The following is a 27,388-nucleotide window of genomic DNA, read 5'->3' as shown; positions in this document are numbered from 1 at the left end:
AAGCTATCCGGTTGACAACCAATGTGTACATCAGGAAAGGGTCTGGGCTGGAGATAGGGCTGGGAATTGCATGTAGATGGTGATTAAAGTTACCAGAATAGATCAGAGGAGAATGTGTAGAATGAGGACAGAGAAGGACCCAATGCTTTAAAGAATGTTCTTTACAGAAAGGTGGGACTGTTTGAAAAACAACCACCAGGGCTTTGACATTCCTTGTAGCAAGAATTCAGATCTAGGGGGACTTCCTAGTGGTCCAGTGGTTAAGACTCCACGCTCCCAATGCAGGGGCCCAGGTTCAATCCCTGGTCAGGGAACTAGATGCCGCATGCCGCAACTAGAGATCCTGCACACTGCAACGAAGATCCTGCGTGTGGCAACTGAGACCCGGCGCAGCCAAATAAATAAATTAAAAGAAAAGAATTCAGGTCTATGTGGCCTCCTCTTGAATCTGGGTGGGTTTGTAATCACTTTGATCAATCGACAGAGGCACAAGTGATACTATGTGACTTCTGAGGCTGGGTCAGAAAAGGCCATGCAGTTTTTGCCTGGTTCTCCTAGAACGCTTGCTTTGGAGAAGCCAGCTATCATGTAAAAAGTCCAACTACCCTGGGACAGCCATTATGGAAAGAACATGTGATGTGCTCTATTTATCGTCCCCACTCAGCTCCCAGCCAATAGCCAGTGTCACTGGCAGCCAAGTTGCTGAGTCACTTTGGAAATCCTGCCTGGTCAAGCCTTGAGATGACTCCAGCCCCAGCCAACTTCTGATTCAAACACAGGAGAGATCTCAAGCCAAGCTCATCCCAAATTCCTGATCTACAAAACAGGAAAACAGGAAAAATAAAGTGGCTGTTTTAACTTGCTGAAGTTTAGATAAAATTTAATGCAGTGGGCTTCCCTGGTGGCACAATGGTTGAGAGTCCGCCTGCCGATGTAGGGGACGCAGGTTCATGCCCCGGTCCGGGAAGATCCCACATGCCGCGGAGCGGCTGGGCCCGTGAGCCATGGCCGCTGAGCCTGCGCGTCCGGAGCCTGTGCTCCGCAACGGGAGAGGCCACAACAGTGAGAGGCCCGCGTACGGCAAAAAAACAAAAACAAAAAAACCCATTTAATGCAGTTACAGATAACTGGAACACAGATGCATTAGGTAGTTATTGCTGCTAACAAATTAAAACCAAAATTTAATAGCTTAAAACAATATTTATTATCTCATATTTTCTATGGGTCAGGAACTCAAGAGTTCCCTATTCCTATTGGCCTACTCCTGGCCTATGCACAGGGCTGTTGGCAGGAGTTCTCAGTCAGTTCCTTGCTGACTTGTGGCAGGACTCAGTTTCTCATCTATAGGGATGCTTGAGTTTTATCACATATGGAAACCTGCCTTCTTGCAGAGCCAGTGATCCCAGAGAGAGAGCAGGATGAAGATACAATGCTTTTTATGACCTGATCTTAGAAGTCCCACACCATTACTTCTGTTATGTTCTATTCCTTAGAAGAAAGGCACTAAGTCCAACCCATACACAATTGGAGGGCTCTTAGAGAAGTGTCAAAGAATTTGTGGAAATACTTTATCTTTTATTTATTTATTTGTTTATGTTCTCTTTTTTTAACTGAGTTGATGTACAATATTATGTTAGTTTTGGGTGCGTTGTGGACATATTTTAAAACCACCACCCATAATTCAAAAGGACACAGGTACCTCAATGTTCATTGCAGCACTATTTACAATATCCAGGACATGGAAACAACCTAAAAGTCCAACGATAGATGAATCGATAAAGAAGATGTGGTACATATATACAATGGAATATTACTCAGCCGTAAAAAGGAACGAAATTGGATCATTTGTAGAGACCTGGATGGACTTAGAGTCTGTCATACAGAATGATGTAAGCCAGAAAGAGAAAAACAAATATCGTATATTAACGCATATATGTGGAATCTAGAAAAATGGTACAGATGAACTTATTTTGTAGGGCAGGAATAGAGATGCAGACATAGAGAACAGACATGTGGACATGGTGGTGGGGGGAAGGGTAGGGTGGGACAAACTGGGAGATTAGGTTTGACATAAATATACTACCATGTGTGAAATAGATAGCTAGGGGGAACCTGCTGTATAGCACAGGGAGCTCAGCTCATGCTCTGTGATGACCTAGATGGGGGGGGGAAGGGGGGAGGGAGGTCCAAGAGGGAGGGGATATAGGCATACATACAGCTGATTCACTTCATTGTACAGCAGAAACTAGCACAACATTGTAAAGCAATTTTACTCCAATAAAAATAAATAAAACAATCACAACAGGGATTACAAAAATTTTTTTTTAATGTTTTGGCTGCACTGCCCATGGGATCTTGTTGGCCCCGACCAGGGAAGGAACCCGCGCTCCCTACATTGGAAGTGAGGAGTCTTAACCACTGGACCACCAGGGAAGTCCCAGAGATCACAAATTTAACCTCTAAAACTCTAATCCTAAAGCAGCCAGACATGTCATGTAAATCAGTAAGCAGGGTCGGGGTCAAACAACAAGCCATGGTGGGAACCCCGGTGCAGAGGGGGTACCATGCTGTGCTGCTCTGGGCTGTATATATCCCATCTGTTCCTTGACCTCCCCTTTCTGTTCCAGGCCACAGTTCTCAGTCTCCCCTTCATCTAGACGCTCCTGGGGTTCTGCCAATGGGAAATGTGGGCAGGAGACCAGAAAGAGGGAGGAGCTCTAGCAGCTTCCTGCTGATCTAATTTCCCATTGGTTTACTGGCTCCTGTTTGGCCCCTCAGCTCCTCCAACGGCTGTATAACCATCTCCATGTGTTAATGTCCCTGTTTTTTCGAATAGGAGTGGTTTCTGTGTCCCAGTTAGGTCCTGACAGGTACGGCAGATCTAGTAGAGAAGCGGGCTGTGTGTTGTCAGATACCCCAGTGTGGAAGCCAGAAATCAGGATTGTCACGGGGAATGGCTGGATATTTCAAACACTGGGTACACCTGGGTGTCCTTGAGACCTTTTCAGGGGGTCTTTGAAGTTAAAACTACTTTCATAATAATACTATTATTATTATATACTAATATACTTTTTTTCCTTTTCCACTCGAATTCTGTCACGAGTGTACAGAGGAGTTTTCAGAGGTTATATGATAATATTCAATAGTTTGCATGCAAAAGCAGATATGAGAATCCAGCTATCTTCTCTTAAGCCTGACGTTAAAAAGGTTTTGTTTGTTTGACCGCGCGCGGCTTGCTGGATCTTTTTTCCCCCACCTGGCCCTCGGCGGTGAAAGCATGGAGTGCAAACCACTGGACCACGAGGGAATTCCCTAAAAAAGATTTTCAAAATGTAAAACCATGCCACTCTTCTTGCTAGTTTTTTCAAAAGTTACTTTTTATAAAAAATTAATAGTTAACATGTAATCGTTTATTACTTTTAAAAGAATGTTTAAACATTTTAATTTCCAAAGCGGTAAATAGCTACAGATATAAACCTCATAAACAAAAGCTCTTTTTTTAAAAAAATTTATTTATTTATTTATTTTTGGCTGTGTTGGGTCTTCGTTTCTGTGTGTGGGCTTTCTCTAGTTGCGGCGAGCGGGGGCCACTCTTCATCGCGGTGCGCGGGCCTCTCACTGTCGAGACCTCTCTTGTTGCGGAGCACAAGCTCCAGACACGCAGGCTCAGTAGTTGTGGCTCACGGGCCCAGTTGCTCCGCGGCATGTGGGATCTTCCCAGACCAGGGCTCGAACCCGTGTCCCCTGCATTGGCAGGCAGATTCTCAACCACTGCGCCACCAGGGAAGCCCAACAAAAGCTCTTTGAGGCCTCAACGATTTTTAAGAATGTAAAGAAGTCCTGAGACACAAAAGCTTGAGAACCATAGATCTAAATGGCAGCTGTCATTGCAGGACCAGTAAGTTGAGGTGAAGAGCTGCCTCTTGAGTTTAGCAACAAGGAAGGGCTTTATTTTTTATTTATTTAAAAATTTATTTATTTATTTATGGCTGTGTTGGGTCTTCATTGCTGCGTGCAGGCTTTTCTCTAATTGTGGTGAGCAGGGGCTACTCTTCGTTGCAGTGTGCAGGCTTCTCATTGTGGTGGCTTCTCTTGTTGTGGAGCATGGGCTCTAAGGCACGCAGGCTTCAGTAGTTGTGGCACATACGCTCAGTAGCTGTGGCGCATGGCTTAGTTGCTCCGCGGAATGTGGAATCTTCCCAGATCAGGGCTCAAATCCATGTCCCCTGTATTGCCAGGCGGATTCTTAACCACTGCGCCATCAGGGAAGTCCCAAGGAAGGGCTTTAGCAATAGAAAGAGTTTAGTTTTTGTGGAGTTAGGAGAGGGTTGCAGTAAGGGCCATGTAGACACCTCTTTTCTGAAGTTTGGCTGTGGTTTTATAAGGGATGGATCAGGCCGACAACACAAAATCCAACATTGGATCTTAACATCACAAAAAGAGAGAACCTGATAGTATGTGCCTCCTGATGCAAAAACTCACCACCACCCATAAAGTGTATTTATCCTAAAATTGAACCTGGATCTGACCCAGCTTTTGGATCTACCAGTTTGCAGGATACACTGGGATAGAGGAATATATTAAAGGACATCAGGGGGGTACAACCAGCCAAATCAGACAGTGGGAGATCCCACAGGGAAGTTGTAGAATAGAAGACTTAGAGCTCTATCAGCCAAAGGCACTGCCTGAACCCTACTTGGATTCTGATTTGAACAGGCCAACAGTAAAAAGACATTTATGAAACAAATGGGGACTTTGTTTCATATATAATAACACTGACCATATATTAAATCATATTAAAGAATTATTGCAATTAGGTGTGACAAAGAACTCATACCTTTTAGAGACACATATAGAAACACATTTCTGGATGAGGTGATATGTTGCCTGAGATTTTTTAAATTATTAATTATTTATTTAGGCTGCACTGGGTCGCAGTTGCCACATGCGGGATCTTTTAGTTATGGCACGCTTACGGGATCTAGTTCCCCAACCAGGGATCGAACCCTGGCCCCCTGTATTGGCAGCGGAGTCTTACCCGCTGGACCACCAGGGAAGTCTCTGCTGAGATTTAATTACGGGAGAAATAGGGGGAGGTCAGAAAAACTGAACATGATTGGCCAAATGCTGACAATTACTGAAGTTGGGTGACAGGTAAGAGGGGAAAAGGGATATTTTTTCCTTTAAGATGGGCGCTCCTTGACCCAGCTTGAGAGTTAACCGAGACCCTTGAGAGTGACCGGTGGAGATGCAGGAAAGCGGGAGGGAAGACATTTGTTCTCGCTCTCTGATTAAACCATGGCCGGCTCGGCAGGCCTCCCGCACCTGCGCAGCCCCGTCCTCCGCGAGGGAGCCAAACCCCACAATTCCCTGCGCCGCAGGGCGGGAGCAAGACCTCCGCTTCCAGACGTGAGCAAGGTTAGGCCGAGGGTGTCGCATGCTTTTCTGGGAAATGTAGTTTGCGTGTTAGGTTGGGAGACGCCTGTCAATACCAGCGAGACTACATCCCACAATGCACCGCGCGCACGGTGCGCGGAGCAGTGCGCTGCTGTCCCCACGTGGCGACTGAGAGGTTATTGCCCGAGTCTGGGACAGTGCAGAGATTAGGGTTGCAGAGCCTGCAGGGACTTGGGAGGCGGGCGCTGTCCTGGGAACCCCTTTCGGGGAGGGTGACCCCAGAATTGGGCCAGGAAAGTTGGGGTGGGGAGGTGAAAACGGTGAAGAAATTGGGGACAGGGCCCACTGCGAGGATTAAATGAAGCCAGCATTGTAACTGTTGACTGTATATAAGCATTTTTATTCCTATGGCTTATACAGCACTTACCTGCGTGCCTGGCTCTGAATTTAAGTGCTTTACATGTGCTAGCTCATTTAATGCTCACAAAATCGTTTGGTAGGTACTATTATCGGCTTCAATTAAGAAATGAAGCTGAGGGCTTCCCTGGTGGCGCAGTGGTTGAGAGTCCGCCTGCCGACGCAGGGGCCATGGGTTCGTGCCCCGGTCCGGGAAGATCCCACATGCCGCGGAGCGGCTGGGCCCGTGAGCCATGGCTGCTGAGCCTGCGCGTCCGGAGCCTGTGCTCCGCAACGGAAAGAAATGAGGCTGAAACCCAGGGAGAAGGACTTGTCCAGTGCCCAGCTGGTGACACAGCTGGGGTTTGAACCTAGGCTGTCTAGCTATTCCTAAGGTTGCACCACCTGTTAACCTACTGAATTATTCCAAGTTTGTAACTGGTACGTGAATGAACTCAAGTGGGCTATTAGCATATTGAGTTAGCAATGTAGCTCAGTTCCAGGACAAAGGTATTCAGCCTAAATTTAGCACTGGGATCAAGTTTCTGATCAGCCATGAATCACGGAAGGGATTACTTCAAGCCTACAAAGCCCAGTCCCCGTTTGTTCACATGACTCCTATTCAAGTCTCCTCCATCCCATCCCTTCCCTGGTACCAGCACCACCTGGCAAATTTAGTGATTTTATTCTCCCTTCCCCTACTGCCAGCAACCTTATTCATAATGAAATATCACAGTCAAAAAAAAAAAAAGATAAAAAAGAAGAAATGTTTGGTAATTATGTTTGTCTGCCTTCAACTCCCAAGCCAGTACTGTGTTCATTTCATGAGTGTGTTTCCAGCATCAAGCCTGACATACAGTGGGGATTGGGAGGACTCAAAAAATGTGGGGAAAGAGTGCTGGACATTCAGTGTCTTCCATCTGCACTGACCTGAGGATTAAGGGCAGCATGGTGGATGCTGCAGGTCAGGCACAGGCAGCTGGTTGGGGGACAGGAGGATTTAATGGGCCTGGTGGATCCCATGGCCCTTTCCTGCCGCTTCCCCTGAGGTTATGGATCTGGGGACCTGGTAAAGGGTGGTCAATGCTGGAGCCGCCAAAACCCACGGTCCATTTTCATAGTAGTGGCTGGGAGGGAGCTGCTCAGCCCAGGAGTATGTTCCAAAGCCCACTCTGCATCTAGGGTGGCTGCATGACTGACACGTACTCATCAATACAATATGAGCAGAAATGGAACATGTAGAACATGTTTTTAAAGAAAATGGTGAAACATCCCCACACTGTCTTCTCCTATTTGCCACCTGGAAGCAGATAATTCCAGGCACATGAAGATGATGGAGCCCCAGTATGGAGTCTGGGTGTGTGAATCATGGAGATTGCTGTCAATCAACCAGAAACTCTGCACCGGACTGTGTGTGTAGGGGGATATTTGTTACAGCAGCTGGTATTGCCTTAACACATTGACTACTGTCCCCTTTCCTTTCTGGACCCCTTAAAGCTTAAGCACCAGGTCATTCTGTAAAATGTGCCTCCCCAATCCCTAACTGTGGTTGACTTTCACACAGCAAGTGTAGGTTTCCTAATTAGAAATTACCAGCATGATCCCTTCCATTGTCATCAAAAATTTTAATGTTTCCCATGTTCTGATGGGTACAGCTTCTTCCATGCTGACAGCTGGAAGGCATTAAAGCACACCCTGGAAGTCTGTGCTTAGATCTTCCACTGCAGCTTGACAGATCCTCTTATACACTGATGCTGTGACCCTTGCTTGGAGCTTGGAGGTATGACTTTGGGTGATCACTGTGTCCAGGAGAGCATGTGATCGTCTTCCTGCCCTTATTCTTTGGCCTCATCACATGGGGGTGCACACTGGGCCTGATCTTAAAGTGAGCCTCAGGTCCTCAATGCTGAGCTAATTCTGCTGAGCTCTGGCTGAACTAAGGTTGGTAGATTCTGGTTGAGAATTTGGGGACACCCCCTCTAATGCTCCTCACTCTGACAACTCCCTCATGTGGAAGGGATCTAAGCCTTGGAGTCCTTTTATAAAGTAACCAGTTTTGTTTTGTAGATCAACAACTTCATTGATATGTGTGTGTGCGTGTGTGTAGGTGTATGTCTATCCCAGATGGGTGTTTGATGTGAATCTGAGCGTATCCTGTAAGTGTGGCTCCCCTGTGTCGGGGGGACAGAATCTTTGTGCACTGACTGTATTTCTGTACATGTGACCTCTAGTGTCTGTGTTTCCGGTGTTTGAGTATGAGTCCAGGTGTGTGCATGTTCTGTGTATCTGAGTGGGTCCACGTACCTTACAGTGGGCATGAGAGGATGTATGCATCAGGCTGTATGTGCACGTGAGCAGCTTCCCCAAGGACCCCTTCAGCTCTCAAGCATTTCAACCTTATTCTGCTTACTGCGGTTGCTCCCACCAGTGCCAACTTCTTCTCCAGAAGCTATAATAAAGTCATTTTAACAATTAAGTAGAACCTCCCAAATAGTCATTCCATCAGGAATCCCTTCAAGGAGCTAATGAGGAGTCACTGCACATGCAGACACACACATGGTGGAACAGCCTCCCTAGAATGCCTGGGCTGCATGCACACGTCACATATCTGAGGGCGCAGACCTCTTTGCCCAGCTCTACGATGCTGTGAGGGGCCTCATGCTACTTCTAAAGACTTGAGATTTCTTTTTTCTTTTAAATATTAAGTGAACGGGTCCCCCACCCACAGGGACAGTGGTAGAACTACTTGTTGACCCCAATATCCCTTTTCCCCAGCTTCTGTAGCTGGAGGAACTTCTGATATTTGGCAAGGAAATGGCCACCCAGTATAAAAACTACATTTCCCAGCCACCTTTGCAACTACAAGTGGCCATGAGACAGAATTCTGGCCAATGAAATAGGAACAAGCTTTGAGTTGTATATACATACTCTTTAAAAACAAGGGGTAGGGCTTCCCTGGTGGCGCAGTGGTTGAGAGTCCGCCTGCCGATGCAGGGGACGCGGGTTCGTGCCCCGGTCCGGGAAGATCCCACATGCAGCGGAGCGGCTGGGCCCGTGAGCCGCGGCCCCTGAGCCTGCACGTCTGGAGCCTGTGCTCCACAATGGGAGAGGCCACAACAGTGAGAGGCCCACATACCGCAAAAAATAAAAAAAATTAAAAAAATTGAAAAAAAACAAGGGGTATCCCCTCTCCCTCCCCTCCCCTACCCAGCTGTCCCCAGCCCCCCCATAATCATTGAGTCTTCCAAACACTTCCCAGGTTTCCGGCAAATTTAATACATGTGTCTCAAAAGTCAATGGCGAGGGTCAAGTGAATAAAATAAAAATGGGGTCATGGGGAAAGGGCCATGGACACACACAGGGAAGGGCAATAGGTGAGTTAGCTGGAGCAGGGGGGTGCCCTTCCTTGGGCATCACATCTCGTCCAAACCGTAGTCCTCCTCGGGGAAGTCCCCCACTGTCACAACGGATGGCTTGACGAAGGCGCCGTACTTGGCCTGGCATTCAAAGTAGCGTTTCCCATTCACACTGCAGGGCATGATGGGGAAGGCAGTGTCAGAGGGCCCCTACTCCAGATGCCAGCATGGCTGGGCTCCCCCAGTAGTACATGTATGCACTTACACATAAATGCACACATACGCGCACAGAGGCACACACACAGACGCTACACGGGGGATCTCTACCTGCCATCGTTTTTCCCTAGCGGCTCATCATAGCGGACACCGATCCAGTAGCCAGGCTTGAAATCTGTAAGTCCTGCCCAGGGGAGAAATCCCAATGAAACCTCCTTAGGCAGTTCACCCCAGATTCGCACCTGCCCACTGAGTATAAAGCCTGTCCTGGCAAAAACCACTCCTTGCTACCACCCAGGACAACCACCACCTCCTGCCCACATCAATATGGTAGCCCCCTTCACTGGTCTCCCTGTTCCTACCCTGACCCCCATTCAATCAACACCCCCAGCCAAAGGGGGCTCTGTAAAAATCAAAGGGAAACAGCACCACTGCCTTGTCCCAAATTCCTCAAAAACTGCCCGTCTTGCTCAGCATAAAACCCACACTGCTTATGGCCAAATGATTTCTGACAAGGGTGCCAAGACAGTCCAATGAGGAGAGAACAGTCTTTCCAACAAATCGTATTGGGTCAACTAGATATCCACATGCAAGAGAATGAAGTTGAACTCCTACCTCACACCATAACCCAAAATTAACTCAAAATGGGTCAAAGACCTAAATGTAATATGTAACACTATAACACCCTTAGAAGAAAACACAGGTTTAAATCTTTGTGACCTTCTATTAGGCATTGACCTCTTACATATAATGCCACATGCATAAGCAAAAAAAGAAAAAAAAATTGGACTTCATAAAAACCAAAAATGTTTGTGCTTCAAAGGACACTATCAAGACTGTAAAAAGACAACCAACCCACAGAATGGGAGAAAATATTTGCAGATCATATATCTGATAAAGGAATTGTATCTAGAATACATAAAGGACTCTTACAACTTGTTATGGGCTGTACCGTGTCCCCCGCAAGTTCACATGTTGAAGCCCTAACCCTCAGTAGCTGAGAATGTGACTGTATTTGGAGACAGGGCCTTTAAAGAGATAACTAAGTTAAAATAAGGCCGTTAGGGTGGGATCTAATCCAGGCTGACTGACATCCTCATAAGAGGTTATCTGGACAAAGACTCCAGGGATGCGCTAGCCCACAGAGGAAAGACCATGTGAGGACACACAGAGAGGGTGGCCATGTGCAAGCCAAGGAGAGAGGCCTAAGAAGAAATCAAACCTGCCAAAGCCTTAATCTTAGACTTCCCGCTTCCAGAACTGTGAGAAACAAATTTCTGTTTTTTAAGCCACCTGGTGTGTGGTACTTTGATATGGCAGCCCTAACACACCAATCAACAACAAAAAGACAAACCACCCAATTAAAAACTGGGCAAAAGATCTGAATAAGCCATCTCTCTAAAGAAGATCTACAAATGGCTGTTAAGCACCTGAAAAGAGGCTCAATATCATTGGCCATCACAGAAACGCAAATCAAAACCATAATGCTCTACCACTTCATACCCATTAGAATGACCGTAATCAAAAAGACAGGTAATAGTAAGTGCTGATGAGGGCGTGGATTAACTGGAGCCCTCATTCATCGCTGGTGGGAATGTAAAATGGTGCAGCCATTGTGGAAACAGTGTGGCAGCTCCTCAAAAAGTGAAAGAGTTACTCTGTGACCCAGCAATTCCACTCCTAGGTACAAAGAAATAAAAACACATGTCCGCACAAAAACTTAAACAAGGATACTCAAAGCAACGTTATTTGTAATAGCCAAAAAGTGGGAAGGAGCCAAATGTTCTTCAACTGATGAATGAATAAATAAAATGTGGTGTTGCATACAATGCAATATTATCTGGTAATAAAAAGAAATGAAATACTGCCGCATACTACAACATGGATGATCCTTGAAATTATGGTTCTAGTGAAAGAAGCCAGTCTCAAAAGACCACGTATTATATGACTCCATTTAAATGAAACTTCCAGAATAGGCAAGTCTATAGAGACATAACATAGATTAGTAGCCAGCTATGTGGACTGGGGGCGCTGGGGTTTCAGAAATGGGGAGTAGCTGCTAATGGTTATAGCGTTTCCTTTTAGGGTGATGAAAATGTAAAACTGACTCTGGTGACGGTTGCACGATTCCTGTGAACTAAAAGCTAATGAATGATACTCTTTAAATGGGTGATTTTTTTTTTTGGCTGTGTGGCGCAGCTAGGAGGATCTTAGTTCCCCAACCAGAGACTGAATGTGGGCCCTTGGCAGTGATAGTGTGGAGTCCTAACCACTGGACCGCCAGGGAGTTCCCTAAATGGGTGAATTTTATGGTATATAAGTTTTATCTTAATAAAACTGTTATTAAAAAACCAAAAAAAACCCCACACTGCTCTCTCCTGTCTCCGAGGCCCAGCACAGTCCAGCCTTGCCCATGGCCCGGGTGTGCCCTGATCACTTCGGTCTGTGCTTCCCCTATCACAGGCCTAATAATTCTGCCTGTTTCCCCATCTCAGCTCTGACCACTGTGCCCCCAGGCTTTCACCTCAGAATTGATCCCTCTGGCCTCCACTTCCTCCATCACAATTCAGGTCATGTGGCCTCTGCTTCCCACTTCCCTGCCGTGAACATACCAGGCTGTCAGAGTTAGCCCCTGGGTCCGTCTCCCTTCCTGGACTGAGATCCCCTTGAGGGCTGGGTCCCCAGCACTGCCCACCTCAAGGCAGGACACGAGGCCCCGGTGAGCCACGTACCTACATACATGACGGTGCCCCGGCGAGGGGGCTGCCCAGGCGCCTGCACCTCACAGCGGCTGCCCACGGGGATGGCACTGGCCTGGGCCTCCTCCTCAGTAAGGCGCTGGGAGCTCTCGGCCTCCTGCTGTGCCCGCTCTTCTTCACTGTATCGACCTAGCTTGTTGCGCTTCAGGAAGGAGCGGACTGAGTCTGTGGGTGGGGTAGGGGGTGAGGGTCAGACATGGGAGACCACCTGGGAGACCTCTGGCCTAACGAGATAATCTGCCACCCGCACGGGGCCAACACTCCGAGGGAAACGCTTCCATGCTGGGTGTTGAAGGGCTGTCACCCAAGCCCCCCAAGTCTCCCACCACAGCCCTGGCCTCTCCCCAGGACCCCTGGGCCTCCCCACAATCCCGAAACTAAAAGGAAGGTGCCTGCTTGCAGTCTTTCGCGGCACCCCATCCTCCCGTCCCTTCAGTATCATGCTTGCCTCCACCCAGGCTCGGAAACCTTCATCTTCCCCACCACACATTCTCACCTGTCCCCACATGCCCGCACCCCATTGTCCTGTCGGTTCCACGTATTCTACCATGCTCTGTCCCCTACACCGTGCCCCCAGCGTGACCCTGACCGCTCCCCTATCTGACCCCACATACACACCCCAGACCTTCCTCTCAGGCCCCCTCTACTTTCTCATGGCCCTGTCTGCCTGCCTGCACTCGGCCACACCCCCCAGCCTCCATTCACACCTCATGCCCGTCCACCCCTGACTGTTCTCCCATGAGCCGTCTGTCCCCACGCCAACCTCACCCCGCCCCCTCCACTCCCCCATGCTTGCCTGCCCCACTGCCCACACCACCGACTCGCCCTCAGTGTCCCCGTCTATCCTGTCTGCTCCCCACCCCCTCCCCTAGCCCCCACCCCTCCTTGTGCACCCCGTACTTTGCCTCTGGTCGTAGGCTTCTTGTGAGATCTCGTATTTCTCCACCTTGGACATGTCCTCATACTCTCCAAGACGGGCACCGCTGTGGTCAATGACCTGTAGTGAGGGGAGGGAGGTCAGTGGGGATCAGGGTCTGGGCAGAGAGGCCTGGGATGCTGCGGGGGGCGAGTGTGGCTGCACGTTGGAGCGTTCCGTAGATTTAAGTCTCTCCTGTCTCGGAAAAACCACATTACTCTACCCTCACCTTTACCCCAGCCTTCTTGCCTGCCCTGAGCCCAGCCGAAGGGGTGAGAGCAGGTGTCTACAATGGCCATCTCCCTCTCTACCACCCATCCAAGGCCCTGGAGGCTGCATCTGCTTCCAGATGACCCCTACATACTGACATCCACATCACTGATGGCCCCAGGACACTGGAACCGAAGGGCAGAGCTCGGGCCTTGCTCATGAACCCTCCGGGCAGTGTGTCTATCCTCTCTGGACCTCTGGGACCCTCCTAGGCTGACCCCAACTTCCAGATCCTGGTGCATCTCTTCTGTACCACCCCCAACATTTATTCACTCATCACCTGATGAGCTCCTCCAAGGCACCCAGCTGGGCCCCGTGCTGGGTACTAGGGACACGGTACAAAAATAGATCAATCCCTGCCCTCAAGGAGTGCTCATTCTGCTGGGAGGCCAACCAGAAACAAATGCACAGAGATGGGTATTAAACACCAGATGACGACAAGGTTCTATGCAGACAAATACAACAAAGAGGCTTCTGGAAGGAGGGGATGTCTGAGACAGGCCTGAAGGAACAAGCACAAAGTCCCAGATGTAGAAATGTCTTTAGCTCCTTTGAGAAACAGCAGGGCCAGCACGGCGGCAGTGGAGTGAGCCAGGGGGAGAGTGGGAGACACAATAGATCACTGCAGACTTTGGCTTTTACCTAGAATGAGATGCAGCCAGGGAAGGGCTCAGCCAGGAAGGCTCTGATCTGACACAAGTGTTTACACGCTCCCTCAGCTGAGTGTGGGAAGCAGATGGAGGGGCACAGGGATGGGAGCAGGGAGACGGCTTGTGTGATGGTCCAGGAGGGAGAAGATGGAGGCTGGGCCAGGGTGGGGGCAGTGAGGGAGGAGAATCTGGATTCTGGATAGATTTTTGTGGGTGGAGCCCACGGATCTGCGGACAGATTAGATGTGGGTGTGAGGGAAAGACAAGGGTGAGGAACACCCTAAAGCGTTTGGCCTGAGTCACTAGGCAAAACTGAAACGGCCCTTATTTCTGGCTAACGATCACTAAGAATCTCCACTTTCTATATCAGAGGTTTTTCTAAGTCTGAGGTTGCTGTCATTCGTTGTTGCAAGAAATATGTGTGAGGGCTTCCCTGGTGGCACAGGGGTTAAGAATCTGCCTGCCAATGCAGGGGACACGGGTTTGAGCCCTGGTCCGGGAAGATCCCACATGCCGCAGGGCAACTAAGCCTGTGCACCACAACTACTGAGCCTGTGCTCTAGAGCACACGAGCCACAACTACTGAAGCCCGCGCGTCTAGAGCCTGTGCTCCGCAACAAGAGAAACCACCACAATAAGCCTGCTCACTGCAACAAAGAGTAGCCCCCCGCTCGCCATAACTAGAGAAAGCCGCGTGCAGCAACGAAGACCCAACGCAGACAAAAATAAATAAATAAATTTAAAGAAAAGAAATATGGGTGATATTTATAAACAGAAAAAGAATTTTAGAAAAACTACAAATTCTCCAGAGGCTCCACCTCTGGGAAACTTTCCTTGTATGGCCTCAGAAGTCAGCACCCTGTCTATACCTGAATCCATGTGTGAAACCCTCCTGTTTGAGGACGCCACTGCCCTGCCTGACCCCCCAGCATCCCAAGGCTGAGACTGCCGAGGTCAGTCCAAAGTCAGTCCTATGGGCTCAGCACAGTCCCGACCTGCTCCCACAATGGTCCAGGACCCCTAACCTCAACTGGACTATGGAAGCAGTCTCCTCCTTGGTCTCCCTACTCCTCTCTCCTCCACTGTCTGTTCCCCACATGCAATCAGAGGGAGACTGTGAACACCTGAGTCAGACCAGGACCCTCCTGGCTCAGAGTCCTCCCCTGGCTTCCACTTCCCACCAAAACAGGACAGGTCACTCTTCAGCCCCTGTACCCCACTCTGCTCCCTCCCACCTCAGAGTGTTTGCACATGTTGTGCCCTCCTCCTGAAGCACGCTTTCCCCTTCTTCAGTTAACTTCAGGTCTCTGTTCAGGCAGCACCTCCTCCAGGAAGTCCTCCTGGATCTCATTGATGGGTCAGGCTCCCCAGTATAGGATCTCCCAGCTCTGTGATCTCCTCCTGCATGGCCCTCATCTCACTGACCCTTTACGTTTGTTCCTGTGAATATTTAGCTAACGCCTACCGCACTCACTGGACAGAGCTAAAACACAGACCTTCTCAGACTTGATTCACAGCTATATCCCTGGCATAATGTGGATGCTCAGTGAACAGTTATGAATAATTGAAAGAGACAAAAAAGACCCAGTTCTCTGGGTACACTAACTTCTGGAGCCATGCAGACTGAAGTAAAAATTCTAGCTATGTCTCTCCTCAGGAAAGTAAATTCCATACTGAAACTAAGTTTTCTCTTCCGCAAAATAGGGTTAATTATGCCATTTTCCAAGTATTATTTTATGCATTCAACTCATCATTCAACAATGTTTCACTGAGCATCCTCTCTGTGCCAGGCACTGTTCCAGGTATTGGAGAAAAATACACAGTATGCCACAGGTGATTAGTGAGAAGGACAAAAATCAAAGAAAGTGGGAAAGGGAGGAGGTTTAAATTTTATACTGAGGGCAATGAAGCCCTCACACCCGGAAGGTGACATTTAAGTAAAGACTGGAAGGAAGGAGTGAGCCATGTGGGCATAGAAAAAAGAAACATTCAGGCACAGAGAACAGTACATGCAAAGTTCACCTGGGATGCTAGGACGTCTGCAGAGTTTTGGGGGTGCGGGGAAGACTGAGGACAGAGAGGATGATGTGAGCTGATGCATGCAGAGGTCCTCTGTGTTCTGGCTTCTCCCAATATGTGAGCCTCTTTGCTCACCCTGACCCACCTCACACTCTGTTCCCTCTGCCTAGAATGCCCCTCCCGCCTCTTCTCTTAGGTCATCCTTCAGATCTCAACTCAGGCATCCCTAACTTCAGGAAGTCCCTTCTGATACCCCGAGGTGGGGTCAGGCACCTCTTCTGGAGGCCTCCAGTCCCCTAGGCTTTTCTCAGCCCAGTCCAGACCAATCTGGCTGCCAATGTCTGGTGATGGGTCTGTCTCTCGCACTGCTGGACTGGGAGCTCCATGCGGTTAGGGCCTATTTTGGTTATCACACAGCGCAAAGCACATCAAGCATCTATTGAATAAATAAATGAACGGAGAGGAGGGATCCCAGGTAGGGAGGCCTCACATGGATGCGACAGCCGTCATCTACGGGGTAAGAGCCCAGCAGTGCATCCTCCTGATCCAGCTTGCTGTAGAACTTGTCGTCAGGTCCATACAGCTCCAATTCCATGCAAGAAGCAGGGCTGCCCACAACCAGCTGTAGTTTACACTGTGGGGAATACAAGATGGGGAGGCGGGGACGAGGTGGAAGGCTGTCAGTGGCCCCACTCTCTGCCCTGAGGCTCCGCCCTTTGTATCAATAACCATCACCCATCCCTCGCTCCTCCAAGAGACCTACCATTTAGGACCCACCTGGTTATCCCTGGCCCCACCTCCTCTGGTCTTGCCCCCACTCCCTGCAACCTCTTTTTTTCTCTGGCCCCGCACCCATTCTCTGGAACCTCAGGTTCCCTCTGGCCCCGCCCCGCTGAGGTCCAGTCCAGAACCTCTGCAACCTCGGCTTATCTCTGGCCCCTTCCCTGCGCGGAGAAGACCCTCCATTTCTTCTTAACCCCGCCCCCTCAACACTAGCCCCGCCCATCAGGACCCCGCCCCCACGGCCACACCTTGAACTCAGCTATGGTGAGGCTGCGACTGTACCGCTTCTGGGAGCGAAAACTGTTGAGTGAGCTGCTGATGAAAATGTTCACTGTAGGCGCCGACAACCCCGTCACCTCCATCTCGCCGCGCCCTGCGGGGTCCAGCAACCCAGTCAGCCGCCTCACACCGGCTCCGCAGCCGCCGCCGCCGCCGCTTCTGGGATATCAGCCCCTCCCCCTGCTCCCGGACCTGGCCAATCCACGCCCTCCCGCAAGGGGGGTCCGCCAATCGCCGCGTCTCTTCGCCGCCGCCAGGAAGAAGTCCTGGGTAGGCCCAGCCAATCCTGAGAAGTCTCTCACGGTGCACAGTTCTTCCAATAGCGTCACGGGAAACGGCCTGGCGGGCGAAGACTGAAGCCGAGAGGAAGGACTGGCAAGAGGTACCCCTGTCCGCGCATGTGCACTGGCCTTCAACCTGCAAAGAGCCAAGGCCTCTCCATTTACACTCAGCACTTTGCGGGTTACGTGACGCATCATTTTTCCCAGTTCTCGTACCACACTATTCTGTAAACTGAGGAAGAAAGGCCCAGAAGTTGGAAGCCATATTCTAGGCTATCAAAAGATTGAAGCAAGTAATTAATCAAACCTCCTATCAGCCAGCACAAAGCCACTGGGAGCCATTACATGTGCGCAGCTCCTCCCCTCTTTTGGCGAAGCTAAGAGATCTGACCCTTCCCGCGACCTGTCGCGCGGCTGAGCAAGCGCTGAAGGCTAGGCGGGCAGTGAGTCGCCATGGAACCCGATGGGACCTACGAGCCGGGCTTCGTGGGTATTCGATTCTGCCAGGAATGGTGAGACCCGGCCAGCACTGTGGAAGGGGAGCAAGTAGTGGCCCCAGTACTGACCTCAGACCTCCCCCCTCCCCACAGTAACAACATGCTTTACCCCAAGGAGGACAAGGAGAACCGCATTCTGCTGTACGCGGTGAGCGCGAGCCAGCCGGGCGCCCCGGTGTTCCGTGACCGGCCCACAGGTTCCCAACGTGGCCCGGCCCTACTCCCAGTGCCGCCCCGTCCTGGTCTACCCTCCCAACTGTCCCCCTAGTGAACCCGACTTTCTCGTCTTGCCCATCCGCGAGGTGATTCTCGATTACACCCAATGATCCCAACCTCAAGACTCCATCCCCTAGTCATCTCCTCGGGGGAAGGCCATGCCCTCCCAGTCCCATCGGGGATCTCTCTGTGACCCCCTTCCCGCCACTCTCGCCCTCTCGCAGTGCCGGAATTGTGATTACCAGCAGGAAGCCGACAACAGCTGCATCTACGTCAACAAAATCACGCACGAAGTGGAGTGAGTGGCAGGGCCCGAACTCGGAGACGGGGTTGTTGGCTTGGGAGGCCCGGTCTAAGCATACTTATTCACCCTTTATTCCCTCAGCGAACTGACCCAGATCATCGCTGACGTGTCCCAGGACCCCACGTTGCCGCGGACCGAAGACCACCCTTGCCAAAAGTGAGCGCGCAGCTGGTAGTGGGGAGGGAAGGTGGCTCATCCTCACCGGACGGAGAAGGGAGGAGGGAAGGGTATGGCAGACTCTGAGTGGCTGACTGTCCCCTCAGGTGCGGCCACAAGGAGGCGGTGTTCTTCCAGTCACACAGTGCCCGGGCCGAGGTGAGTGGTGAGAGCAAGGCTTTCGGAGTGACCTGGGCCTGGTCCTTCCCAGGGGTGGGGGTACCAATATTGGGGAGATCCTGCCCTTCCAGGCATCTCGAGCTGGACCTTTAGTAGTGGGGAAAGCCCCCTAGTCTGTTCTTTTGGGGTGAGGCTTCTCTGGATGGAGGTTCGTGTTGTACCCAGCCCTGTGGATCCAGACCCTTCCTAACCGTACATCCTTTCTGCCAGGATGCCATGCGCTTGTATTACGTGTGCACAGCCCCACACTGCGGCCACCGCTGGACCGAGTGAACCACTCTCCCCCTTGTGTAATAAATGCTGTGTTCTATGCGTGCCTTTCCTCTGTTTATTTCCCTCTCACGGGTTGGACACAGGGTTCCCAGTCTCAAGCAGCGTGGTGCAGGGTGCGGTGCTGCGCGTAGGCGTCAGGCCTCGAGCTGGTGAAGCCGCAGTCCTCACACACATGTAACTTCTCACGGCACTCACGATAAGCGTAGCTGGCCAGCTGTCCAAGTGCCTTGGCAAGATGCACTTCAAGTGAGCAGCGCTGCGTGAATGCTTTCCCGCAAGCTCCGCAGCGGAATGGCCAGATCCCTGCGTAGGTGGGCCAGAGGGAGAGAGGACAGACAGGGCAATGGCCCCCAGACCAGCACCCTCCGACCTCGCCCTCTGTGAGCATTCCCCCTTTCCTACTCCAAGTTCGCCAGACCTCAGCCTGCTTCCCACCATCCGCTACCTCCACCCCGTGCAAACGTGGGAGCTGTGTGTCCCCACCCTCCTCACCAGGATGTTCCTTCCCCTGGAGGAGAAGGAAGGAGGATTTCCCTTGCACCCTTCAATACGGGACCTGAATCCTGTAACCAGTACCTGTTTTCTCTTTGTATCCCTCAGCAGGCCCCCACCTTGGCACCACCCCAACACCCACTGGCTGGGAGCTAAGGTGCATGGTATTCCCAGCCTCCTGAAGGCTGAGTCTCTGCCCCACTAACACATGCCCCACTTGTGCACGGAACTCGAGTGCACGGAAACTCCACATCCCATGCACCTCCCTCCATTTCGTTCCATCCCCCCCCAGCAGCGCCTCCCAGTCAGTCCCTGCCGCCGCTTACCCGTGTGAGTCCTCATGTGCCGCTTGAGGTCAGAGGCGTCGTGAAAGCCCTTGCCACAGCAGTGGCACACGTGGTGGTGGGCAGGGCTGTGGCACTTGAGGTGCCGGGTCAGCATGCGCTGCAACGGGAAGCCTTGGGGCAGAGGGGCCAGCCAAGCATCCCAGGGCCCCTAGGAGTGGCAGTCAGTGTGCCCTGGGAGGGCTGTGGGAGGGACATGGGAGTTAGGACCCCACCCCACCCCTCCACTGGACCAAATGGAGCACCTAGAACTGGGAACCAAGGAGGTCTGGGAAGGCTGGAGACTGCAGTTTGTGCGTGCTTATGCCACCCTCTCCCCAAGGCCTTCGCTGACCACCCTGCCCCCCATCGCCCTTTGTTTTCTATTTCTCCATAGTACATACCACCTTCCAACATAATATTTTTTTCCCTAATTTTATTATCTATACCTGCAGCTCCCACCAGATTATAAGCTTCAGGAAGGAATGAGTTTTTGTCTTACTCCTCAACACCCATTGCCTAGGACAGTTCTGGCTCCCAATAAAAACTGAAATAATCTCCAGCACATTTACATCCCGCCTAGGGCTTTCCTTCTTCCGGTGCACGCACAGCTGAGTATCCCTTCCGAGAGCTCCTCCCCCATCCCCCATCCAGCTCCTGTCACCTTGTCTGATTCTCTGACATAATGCAAACCACCATCCATTATTGGTTTGAATCCTGTTCTTCTGCCCCACTGGGCAGAGAATCCCTGGGGGCAGGGGCTGTGGCTGCCCACCCTGGGGAAAGGGTACTTGGGGTGAGGGCTAACAGTGAGCCCACTACTAAAAAAGAAAAGGCATTTCCAGCAGAGAGGACAATGGGTGGGAAGGTCCCGAGGCTGGAGTGGCACGAGGGGGTAAGGGGCAGGCAGGTTCTCTTGCGGCTGAGAGCGGGCAGGGGTGAAACTGAGCAGGGTCTTGTGGGCCAGCTGCAGACTCACCGCTGCCCAAGAGTCCCGGAGGCCAGAAGACTGGTGTGTCAGTGGCACCCCCAGGCTGCTGCAGTCTGAGGAGAGAAGCCAGATGGTGATGCTTTGTGTCTCCCCTGCCCCTCACCTCTAGGCCCAGTGAGGGGCCCACCTGGGACATAGGCATGTCCCCGGAGCTGGTCAGGCAGGTGGCCCCAGTTGGGTGGCTGTGGACGCCGACTCCTGACCAGGAAGGCACGGGGCATCACCACCGGGAACAGCTCCCCCCGCACACAGGGCTGCTTCCTCCACCTGCTGTCAGACCTCAGGCCCAGGAGAACTATTCCAGGTGGGAAGGGAGGGGGAAGTCACAGAGAGGTCTCATTCTCTCCATGCAAATTTTGTGACAGGCCCAGGGGGCAGACTTAGCTGGCTCCAGTTACCTCTGCCTTGGGCCCTGCCATTCCTCCGCCTTCTCCTCTGCCAGGTTCCTGAGGGTACTCTCCAGCCTCCAGGGGAAGACAAGCACTAGGGCCCCCCGGGAGGTCAAGCAAGGGCAAAACTGGAACCTAAGCAGCCCTTGGGGGTGGAGAGAGGAAACAGAGACCCCAGTGGGGCTGAGTGTTTTTCCATATTACCAGCAGACCTGAGGGTCTGTTTGCCAAGCAAATCAGTCACTACCGGACATCCAGCAGCCTGCTTGGTTATTCAAATCACAGCAGCCGTCTGAGGAAGCAGGGGAGGGGGTGACTGTGATTGCTTGCTCCAGAGGGTGGAGAGACAGCAGGGTCCAATTCGTAAGGTCAAAGTGAGGATCCAGCCTGTGCATCTTCAGGCAGGAAGCTCTACCTCTCTGATCCGCAGATGCCCAGAGCTGACGTTCAGCCGGAAGCACTGTTCAAGTGTATGGGGTATCACAATACTGGCTTGTTACTAGTGCAGCTCCTAGTAACTCCCTCACTCTCCTACGGTCCAGGAACTATAAGGGGTCACCTGACACAGCCAGGGGCTCCCAGGACCCTTACCCCAGCACTCTGGCCAGGCTCCGTTCTAGATTGGTCATTGGCTTCTTAGCCAGGGGTTAAGGATTTTGAATATTCCCCATGCAGTTACTTTCACTTATTCACCCAACGATTTTCTGATCTCCAACTATAGGCCTAGCCTAGCTCAGCACTGAAAATGACATAAAGGTCCATGGGGGAGACACACCAGTGACAGTCCAGAATGACCAAGGCTGTGATGGGGCAAGCACAGGCAGAGTGACCCAAGCTTCAATGGGGAAAAACCAGGGGGCTCAGGGGACCCAGAAGAGTCTCCTGATCCAGTCTAAGGGTTCAGGGATGACTTCCTAGGTGTGAGCCTTGAAGGAAGAAGAGGTTTCTGGTAAACAGGGAGTTTTCCAGGCAGAGGAACAGTCTATAAAAGGCTTGATGGTGCAAGAAGCAATACTTATTCATTTCTTCACATTCCCTGAGAGTCAGTCCAGCTAAATTCATTTGCGGAAGCAACAGAGGAAGCGCTGGAAGCCTGCTGGCCCAGAGCTTTGCCACTTTCTCTCTGCAGGACCTGGGGCAAGTCACATCTTGTCTTGCTGAGCCTGTTTCTTCATCTGGAAATGGGACTGAGTCTTCCTAGTTTGTGTTGAAAATCCATGTAGATCACCCAGGGAGAGGATCTGGCATGCAGCAGACATATAAATGCGGGTTGTTCAAAAGTCTTGAAGGGTGGGGTGGCTAGGCAAACATCTGAGTTTCAATCAGCCCATGTAAAATGGGATTTTTTTTTTTTTTTTTTGGCTTCACTGCACGGCTTGCGAGATCTTAGTTCCCTGACCAGGGATCGAACCTGTGCGCCCTGCAGTGGAAGGGTGGTGTCTCAACCTCTGGACTGCCAGGGATGTCCCTGTAAAGTGGGATTTTAAGTGTCTCCATCTCCCAATTGTTGGACTTAACGCAGCTGTGACTGGTGTGCCTGGCCTGGGTCGGCAGCCCAGTATCTAGGACCTGACCGACACAGGGCCAGATGCACTGGGGCCAGATGCACTGAAGCACAAGCCAGTGAGCAGGTTATGGGAGCCATTTTGTTTGTCTCAGGTGCCCAGTTCTCCATGCCCAACACCACATCTCTTGGGACAACTGGTTCCTGAGTTGTTGCTGAAAACACATTAGGGAAAAACCCTGGGGCCGGCTATCTTTACTTGCCCCCAGGTCCCTTTTCTGTCCTGCTCTATGTCCTGGGAAGCTGACCTGGGTGGTCAGTATCATTTGGGCTCCTGGGCCCTCTGGCTTCCAGTGGGGTTTAGACAATGGGGAGCCCGGCAGAAGATGGGGGAGGGGTTCCCCCAACTCCCTCCCTGTGGGGTTGCCAGGAACACAACTCCCCTCAGGGCAGCTGTCTCCAGGATTTGCTCTTCTGGGTTCCACTTTGCTCCCTTGTGCCTTGTGTGGGGTGTAACACCTCTCCTCTGTTACCAGTCTAGGGTCATGCACTGGCCCTGAGGTTTCCCTGTTCCCTGTCCACTTCTCTGCAAATGATCCCTCTGCTAAGCTCTCTTTCAAATATCCCACGTGAGCATGCTGTCCTCTTGCTGCTGGCGCACTGTCACATGCACACACATTCATCAGCTGTGGTTTCTTAACCAGTCGGTTTGTCTGAGGAAAGTCTGGTCCTTCCAGGGCTGAAGAGCTTGGCATTACGAGGTGGAGACTGGCAGACACACTGGATCCTACCAGCCCATCTTCCTTTTGTGCTGAGAGAACCCAATTTTGTTGCAACAGTAACAGGCCCAGGACAGGGGAGGTGGCTGGTCCAAGCAAATTAAAGTCATCTCCAATCCTGTTGCCTGCAACTGCTCTGAAAGCGGAGGCATCTAAGAAGGCTTTGCACTTTTTCCCCACTATCCTGGTGGTTGCCCTGCTTTGTGTCTTTGCTCCTGGTTGGGTGAAGGTGTACTGCTGGGAGCTATGGCAGCCATGTTGCCACCATGAGGGCCTAAGCTGGAGAGTGAAACTCAGACTCACAGAGGGTGAAATACAGCAGGAACAGAATCAAGAGTAACAAATGTCCCTTTAGCTTGGGGCCCCTTAAGCCAGGTGTTTGCTACCTGGAGTTGAAGAGTTAACTATGATACAGGGTGGGAGGAGGGGTAAAATCAATGAGGGACCGAGGCTCAAGGTGGTCCCCTGGGTGTCCAGGGTCCTGGAAACCAAACACCTCAGAGATCTTAGGCACCTGTGGCCGAGGCAGGCAGGGGCAGGTCAAGTGGGTCTCCAGTCTGCAGGGGTGGCCAGTGGGCCGGGGCAGGGAGAGGGAGCCTTGAGAAATAAACAATACTGGGCATCTTCCCAAACACCAAGATCAGGCATTTTATTTAGGGGAAAAAAACTGTATTGTGAATGTGTCTTGGACTTAAATGTCATGAAGCAACAAGGCCCTGCCCAGTGGGACCCATTCTTCCTCCCACCTCCTCTCCTACCCTCGCCCTGAGCTCACTCCATTCCAGCCTCCTGGCTTCACTGTTATTCCCTTCATGTACGTCTGAGCTTGCCATGGGGCCTTTGCACTGGCCTTTGTCTGCCTGGATACTTGCCCGAGTGTCCACACGGCCTGTGCCCTCTATCAAGCCTCAGCTCCAACATCACCTAAGAGAGTCCTGTAACCAGCACAGGGAATGCCCTCAGTTTACCTACAGTTAGACAGTTATTTTAATTTCTGTCGTGTTTCACTTTCTAGAAGGTGAATGCCACGAGGGCAGATGCTTTGCTTGTCCTGTTCCTTGATCTACCCCTACCGTGTAGAGCAGTGACAGCAGCTGGGACCAGCAATTCCTCGGGGCTGGTAGGATTTTTTTCAACAACTGCATGATTGGTTCAGTGTTTACAGGGCCAACAGAGAGCCACGTCCTCATGTTAAAGAGTCTGGCTCTACCACCAGGCAAGCCTCATTTGACTCTCAACTCTATGGGACCCGAGGCAAGGCACTGGATCTCTCTGAGCCTGTTTCTGGTGGGCCGTGATCACCAAACAGAGCAGTGAGGAACTCACAGGCAAGTGGGGGTTCAGGCCAAGCAGGCTGCACAGTACAACTGTGCTCTAGGAGAGTTCTGCTCCTGCCGGCTTCCTTTTTACAGACTTGGGACAGTGAGGGCTTTTGCTGTCACAAGAGTGTCCTTCTTAGCAGACATGCCACGTGGCTAGATGCCTGCTGCCTAGGGAAGCTGGTACCAGTGCTGGGAGCTCATGGGATGTTGAAGCTGGACACAGTCTTGCTGGGGAAGAAATTACTGGTCCCAGCTGCTGGGTGGCCTAGGCATGCTCCCTGGATTTGTCCTTCCTCACTTTACCCTGCTGCAAATGGGAACAAAAGCCTGAAGCTCACAGGATCCAGCATGGGACCGGCCCAGGGGCCGCGAGCCAGTGTTGTGGCAGTATGTGAACTGGTGGCCAGGGTCTGGGACATGGTGATCACAGAGGCTCCAGTGGGTTCTTGCGCATCAGTAGGGGGCAGAGAAGAAGGGCTGGCCCCTCCCTAGAGTACAGCTGGGCCCCACTGAGCAAGGACCACACGTGACTCCACAGAAGCTCAGTGGGCTGGGGACAGGTGACGTGGGAGCCAGGTGCTGGGGTCATCATTATTGCAGTTCCCCAACAGTCCTGTGTTGCCCACGACAGAGTCCTGGAACAGGGCCTGGCACCGGGGCATCTGTGAGTTCCCTGGGCTCTCTACCCTCTCTCCCTGCATCCATCTGAAGGGGGCTTTGTGGATGCGCCAGAACAGGCACCAGGAACCACTCCTCCAAGCTGTCAGTTTATTTGCGTAAAGTAACTATTTCTTCAGAAGCAGCAGGGCTGCGGTGGAGGGGGCTGCTGGCTCTCAGTCCCCCCGTGCCTTCCTCCGCACGGCCTGCACCAGCAGCTCTGAGTAGTGTTCCAGCAGGGCACGCAAGTCTGGGCTGGCCAGGGGGCACAGTGTAGGTGGGGAGGGGGGGCCTGGGTTGGGCAGGGCCTGGGCTGGGGCCACATCGGTCCCAACCAGCCAGTCGTTGGCCTCTAACTGGCTGTGGATCCAAAGGAAAGTGGAGGCCAGCTCAGTCCGTGCCTGCCGCTGCTCGGCGCCCACCTCGTCACTGGAGACCATCTGCAAGGGGCGCCCATCTTGTTAGGGGCCACCTGGGCCAGGCAGTGCCAGGGAGCCCCTCAGTCCTTTCCCCTGACCCTGGGGCTTGGCTCACCAGGTGGTAAAGGTCCAGGGCTTCTTGGAAGGTAGTCTGCAGTCTGTGCACGACGGTCCCCACATTGCTCAGCTCAAGGGGATCTGGGGGCAGTACCCTGGCTGGCCCCCTCGGTTCCCCGCAGTGTCCAGGGCAGCCCTGGACTGGACTGAGCACATCTGGGGGTGGAGGGGACGAAATGAGAAAGACACTTCTACTTTTTAGCTGGTCTAAAGAGGCCAGTGTTGCTGGGCCGACCACAATTGTTGTCCCTCTGCCTGGGATGCTTCCCTCAGTCCCCAAGGCTACCTTCCCACCCCTTCTGCAGGTCTCTGCTCAAATGCCACCTTCTCCCTGAAGCCTTTTCTCATCATCCTGTTTAAAACTAACCACTGCTCCCACCTGTCACTCCCTAAACCCTTTCTTTCTCTTTTTCTCAGCACACATCGCTTTGTGATACACTGAACACTTTCCTTACTAGATTTAGTCTGGGCGTCTCCCCCAGTTAAGGTGTCAATTCTCTGTAGTCTTGTTTACCACCAGGTCCCACGTCCCCAGGGCCCGGAACAAAGCCCAGCACAAGCGAGGCGCTCACTAAATATGCAAGGCAACGAATGAGTGAGTGGCACAGCGCCTGTGGCCAGGTCAAGTGCCCACCTTTGGAGCTGAGCCAGCTGTTACATGGGATGAGCTTAGGGGACAATCCCTTGTCCCAAGGATGGTACTCACCAGGGGTGGGCTCCAGGAGGGAGGTGATGCTGCCAGGGACCCCAGGCCTGGCCTCTGGAAGTGGGGGGCTGTTGGGCTGGGAAGGGGTATTGAGGGACTCGGTGGCCAGGAACCTTGGGAGAAAGGTGGCGTTGTGGAGTCTTGGGGCACTCCCATCCACAGGGCTGGGGGCCAGGAAGCTGGCTGTTGTGACCATGACATTGGGCTGGATGGCCACAGGCTCCTGGGACCAGACACACGTGGTGGGAGGCTCCAGTTGGGGTGGGGGCAACACGAGCCTGTCACAGATGCTTGGCAGGGTGAGTTTCAGGCTGGCGCGGGCCTCATGGTTGCCCCGGGAGGGCAGGGCAGCTTCTTGGCCCTCACTGTCAGAACTGGGTGTCACTGTGGTGGTAATGACTTGGAGCTCCTGGCCCAGGGAGGCCAGCTCCCCCAGGGACGAGGACCTGCACAGAGGCCTGGCCAGCTCAGCCAGGACAGGGCCCTCACTGTCCTCAATGGAAATGCTGTGTGGTATCCTGGCACAGGAACTGGCAGTGGCCTCCATGCAGGAGCGGGCGGCGGGGGTGTGGAAACCCTGAGCCAGGCCTGGAGTGGGTAGAGCTGCGGGTGTCGGAGGCTTCTTGTCTGTGGGCGGCACAGAGGAGGGCAGGATGCAGGGCGCCAGGCCTGTGAGGCAGGGGGCTAGAAAGGAAGAGGCAGCTTACTCTCACACCCCAGCTCAGAGCTGATGGACAGGGA

General features: G+C 52.1%; 4 protein-coding genes across 5 annotated transcripts in view; 1 reads left to right on the top strand and 3 right to left on the bottom strand.

The window, feature by feature from the left end:
- Nucleotides 1-9,045: 9,045 nt before the first annotated feature.
- TBCB (tubulin folding cofactor B) lies at nucleotides 9,046-17,317 on the bottom strand (the record flags this gene model as incomplete). 2 transcript variants are annotated; one of them, XM_079907531.1, is made up of 7 exons in its annotated part: nucleotides 17,234-17,317; nucleotides 17,011-17,135; nucleotides 16,470-16,613; nucleotides 13,025-13,121; nucleotides 12,098-12,289; nucleotides 9,477-9,549; nucleotides 9,046-9,321 (listed from the first exon to the last, which is right to left on the bottom strand). In XM_079907531.1, exons 2-7 carry the CDS (start codon nucleotides 17,122-17,124, stop codon nucleotides 9,207-9,209), a joined length of 735 nt encoding a protein of 244 aa, XP_079763657.1. In that variant the 5' UTR covers nucleotides 17,125-17,135; nucleotides 17,234-17,317. The 2 variants fall into 2 exon arrangements, with proteins under 2 accessions (XP_079763657.1, XP_079763658.1); XM_079907532.1 differs by lacking the exons at nucleotides 9,046-9,321; nucleotides 17,234-17,317 and having other exon boundaries at nucleotides 9,493-9,549; nucleotides 12,147-12,289; nucleotides 17,011-17,209.
- Nucleotides 17,318-17,548: 231 nt separating this feature from the next.
- On the top strand, nucleotides 17,549-18,989 carry POLR2I (RNA polymerase II subunit I). The gene is made up of 6 exons (XM_079907533.1): nucleotides 17,549-17,834; nucleotides 17,913-17,967; nucleotides 18,260-18,333; nucleotides 18,421-18,495; nucleotides 18,603-18,654; nucleotides 18,886-18,989. Exons 1-6 carry the CDS (start codon nucleotides 17,776-17,778, stop codon nucleotides 18,946-18,948), a joined length of 378 nt encoding a protein of 125 aa, XP_079763659.1. The 5' UTR covers nucleotides 17,549-17,775; the 3' UTR covers nucleotides 18,949-18,989.
- Nucleotides 18,990-19,042: 53 nt separating this feature from the next.
- On the bottom strand, nucleotides 19,043-20,975 carry OVOL3 (ovo like zinc finger 3; the record flags this gene model as incomplete). The annotated part of the gene is given in 5 exon segments (XM_079908419.1): nucleotides 19,043-19,251; nucleotides 19,767-19,898; nucleotides 19,901-19,967; nucleotides 20,743-20,807; nucleotides 20,882-20,975. Coding segments are annotated over 5 exon segments (567 nt in total).
- A 2,817-nt stretch (nucleotides 20,976-23,792) lies between these two features.
- WDR62 (WD repeat domain 62) overlaps nucleotides 23,793-27,388 on the bottom strand; it is a 46,745-nt gene continuing 43,149 nt past the window's right edge. The window contains exons 30-32 of the mRNA XM_079906805.1: nucleotides 26,648-27,331; nucleotides 25,940-26,097; nucleotides 23,793-25,845 (exon numbers count right to left, since the gene is read on the bottom strand). Coding sequence (XP_079762931.1) covers nucleotides 25,582-25,845; nucleotides 25,940-26,097; nucleotides 26,648-27,331 — 1,106 coding nt within the window. The 3' untranslated portion in view covers nucleotides 23,793-25,581. The remainder of the gene's footprint in view (nucleotides 25,846-25,939; nucleotides 26,098-26,647; nucleotides 27,332-27,388) is intronic.

The sequence above is a fragment of the Stenella coeruleoalba genome (genome assembly GCF_951394435.1).
Source record: "Stenella coeruleoalba genome assembly, chromosome: 20".
In the NCBI taxonomy this organism is placed as follows: Eukaryota; Metazoa; Chordata; class Mammalia; order Artiodactyla; family Delphinidae; genus Stenella; species Stenella coeruleoalba.
This window is presented reverse-complemented; position numbering and strand designations above follow the sequence as displayed.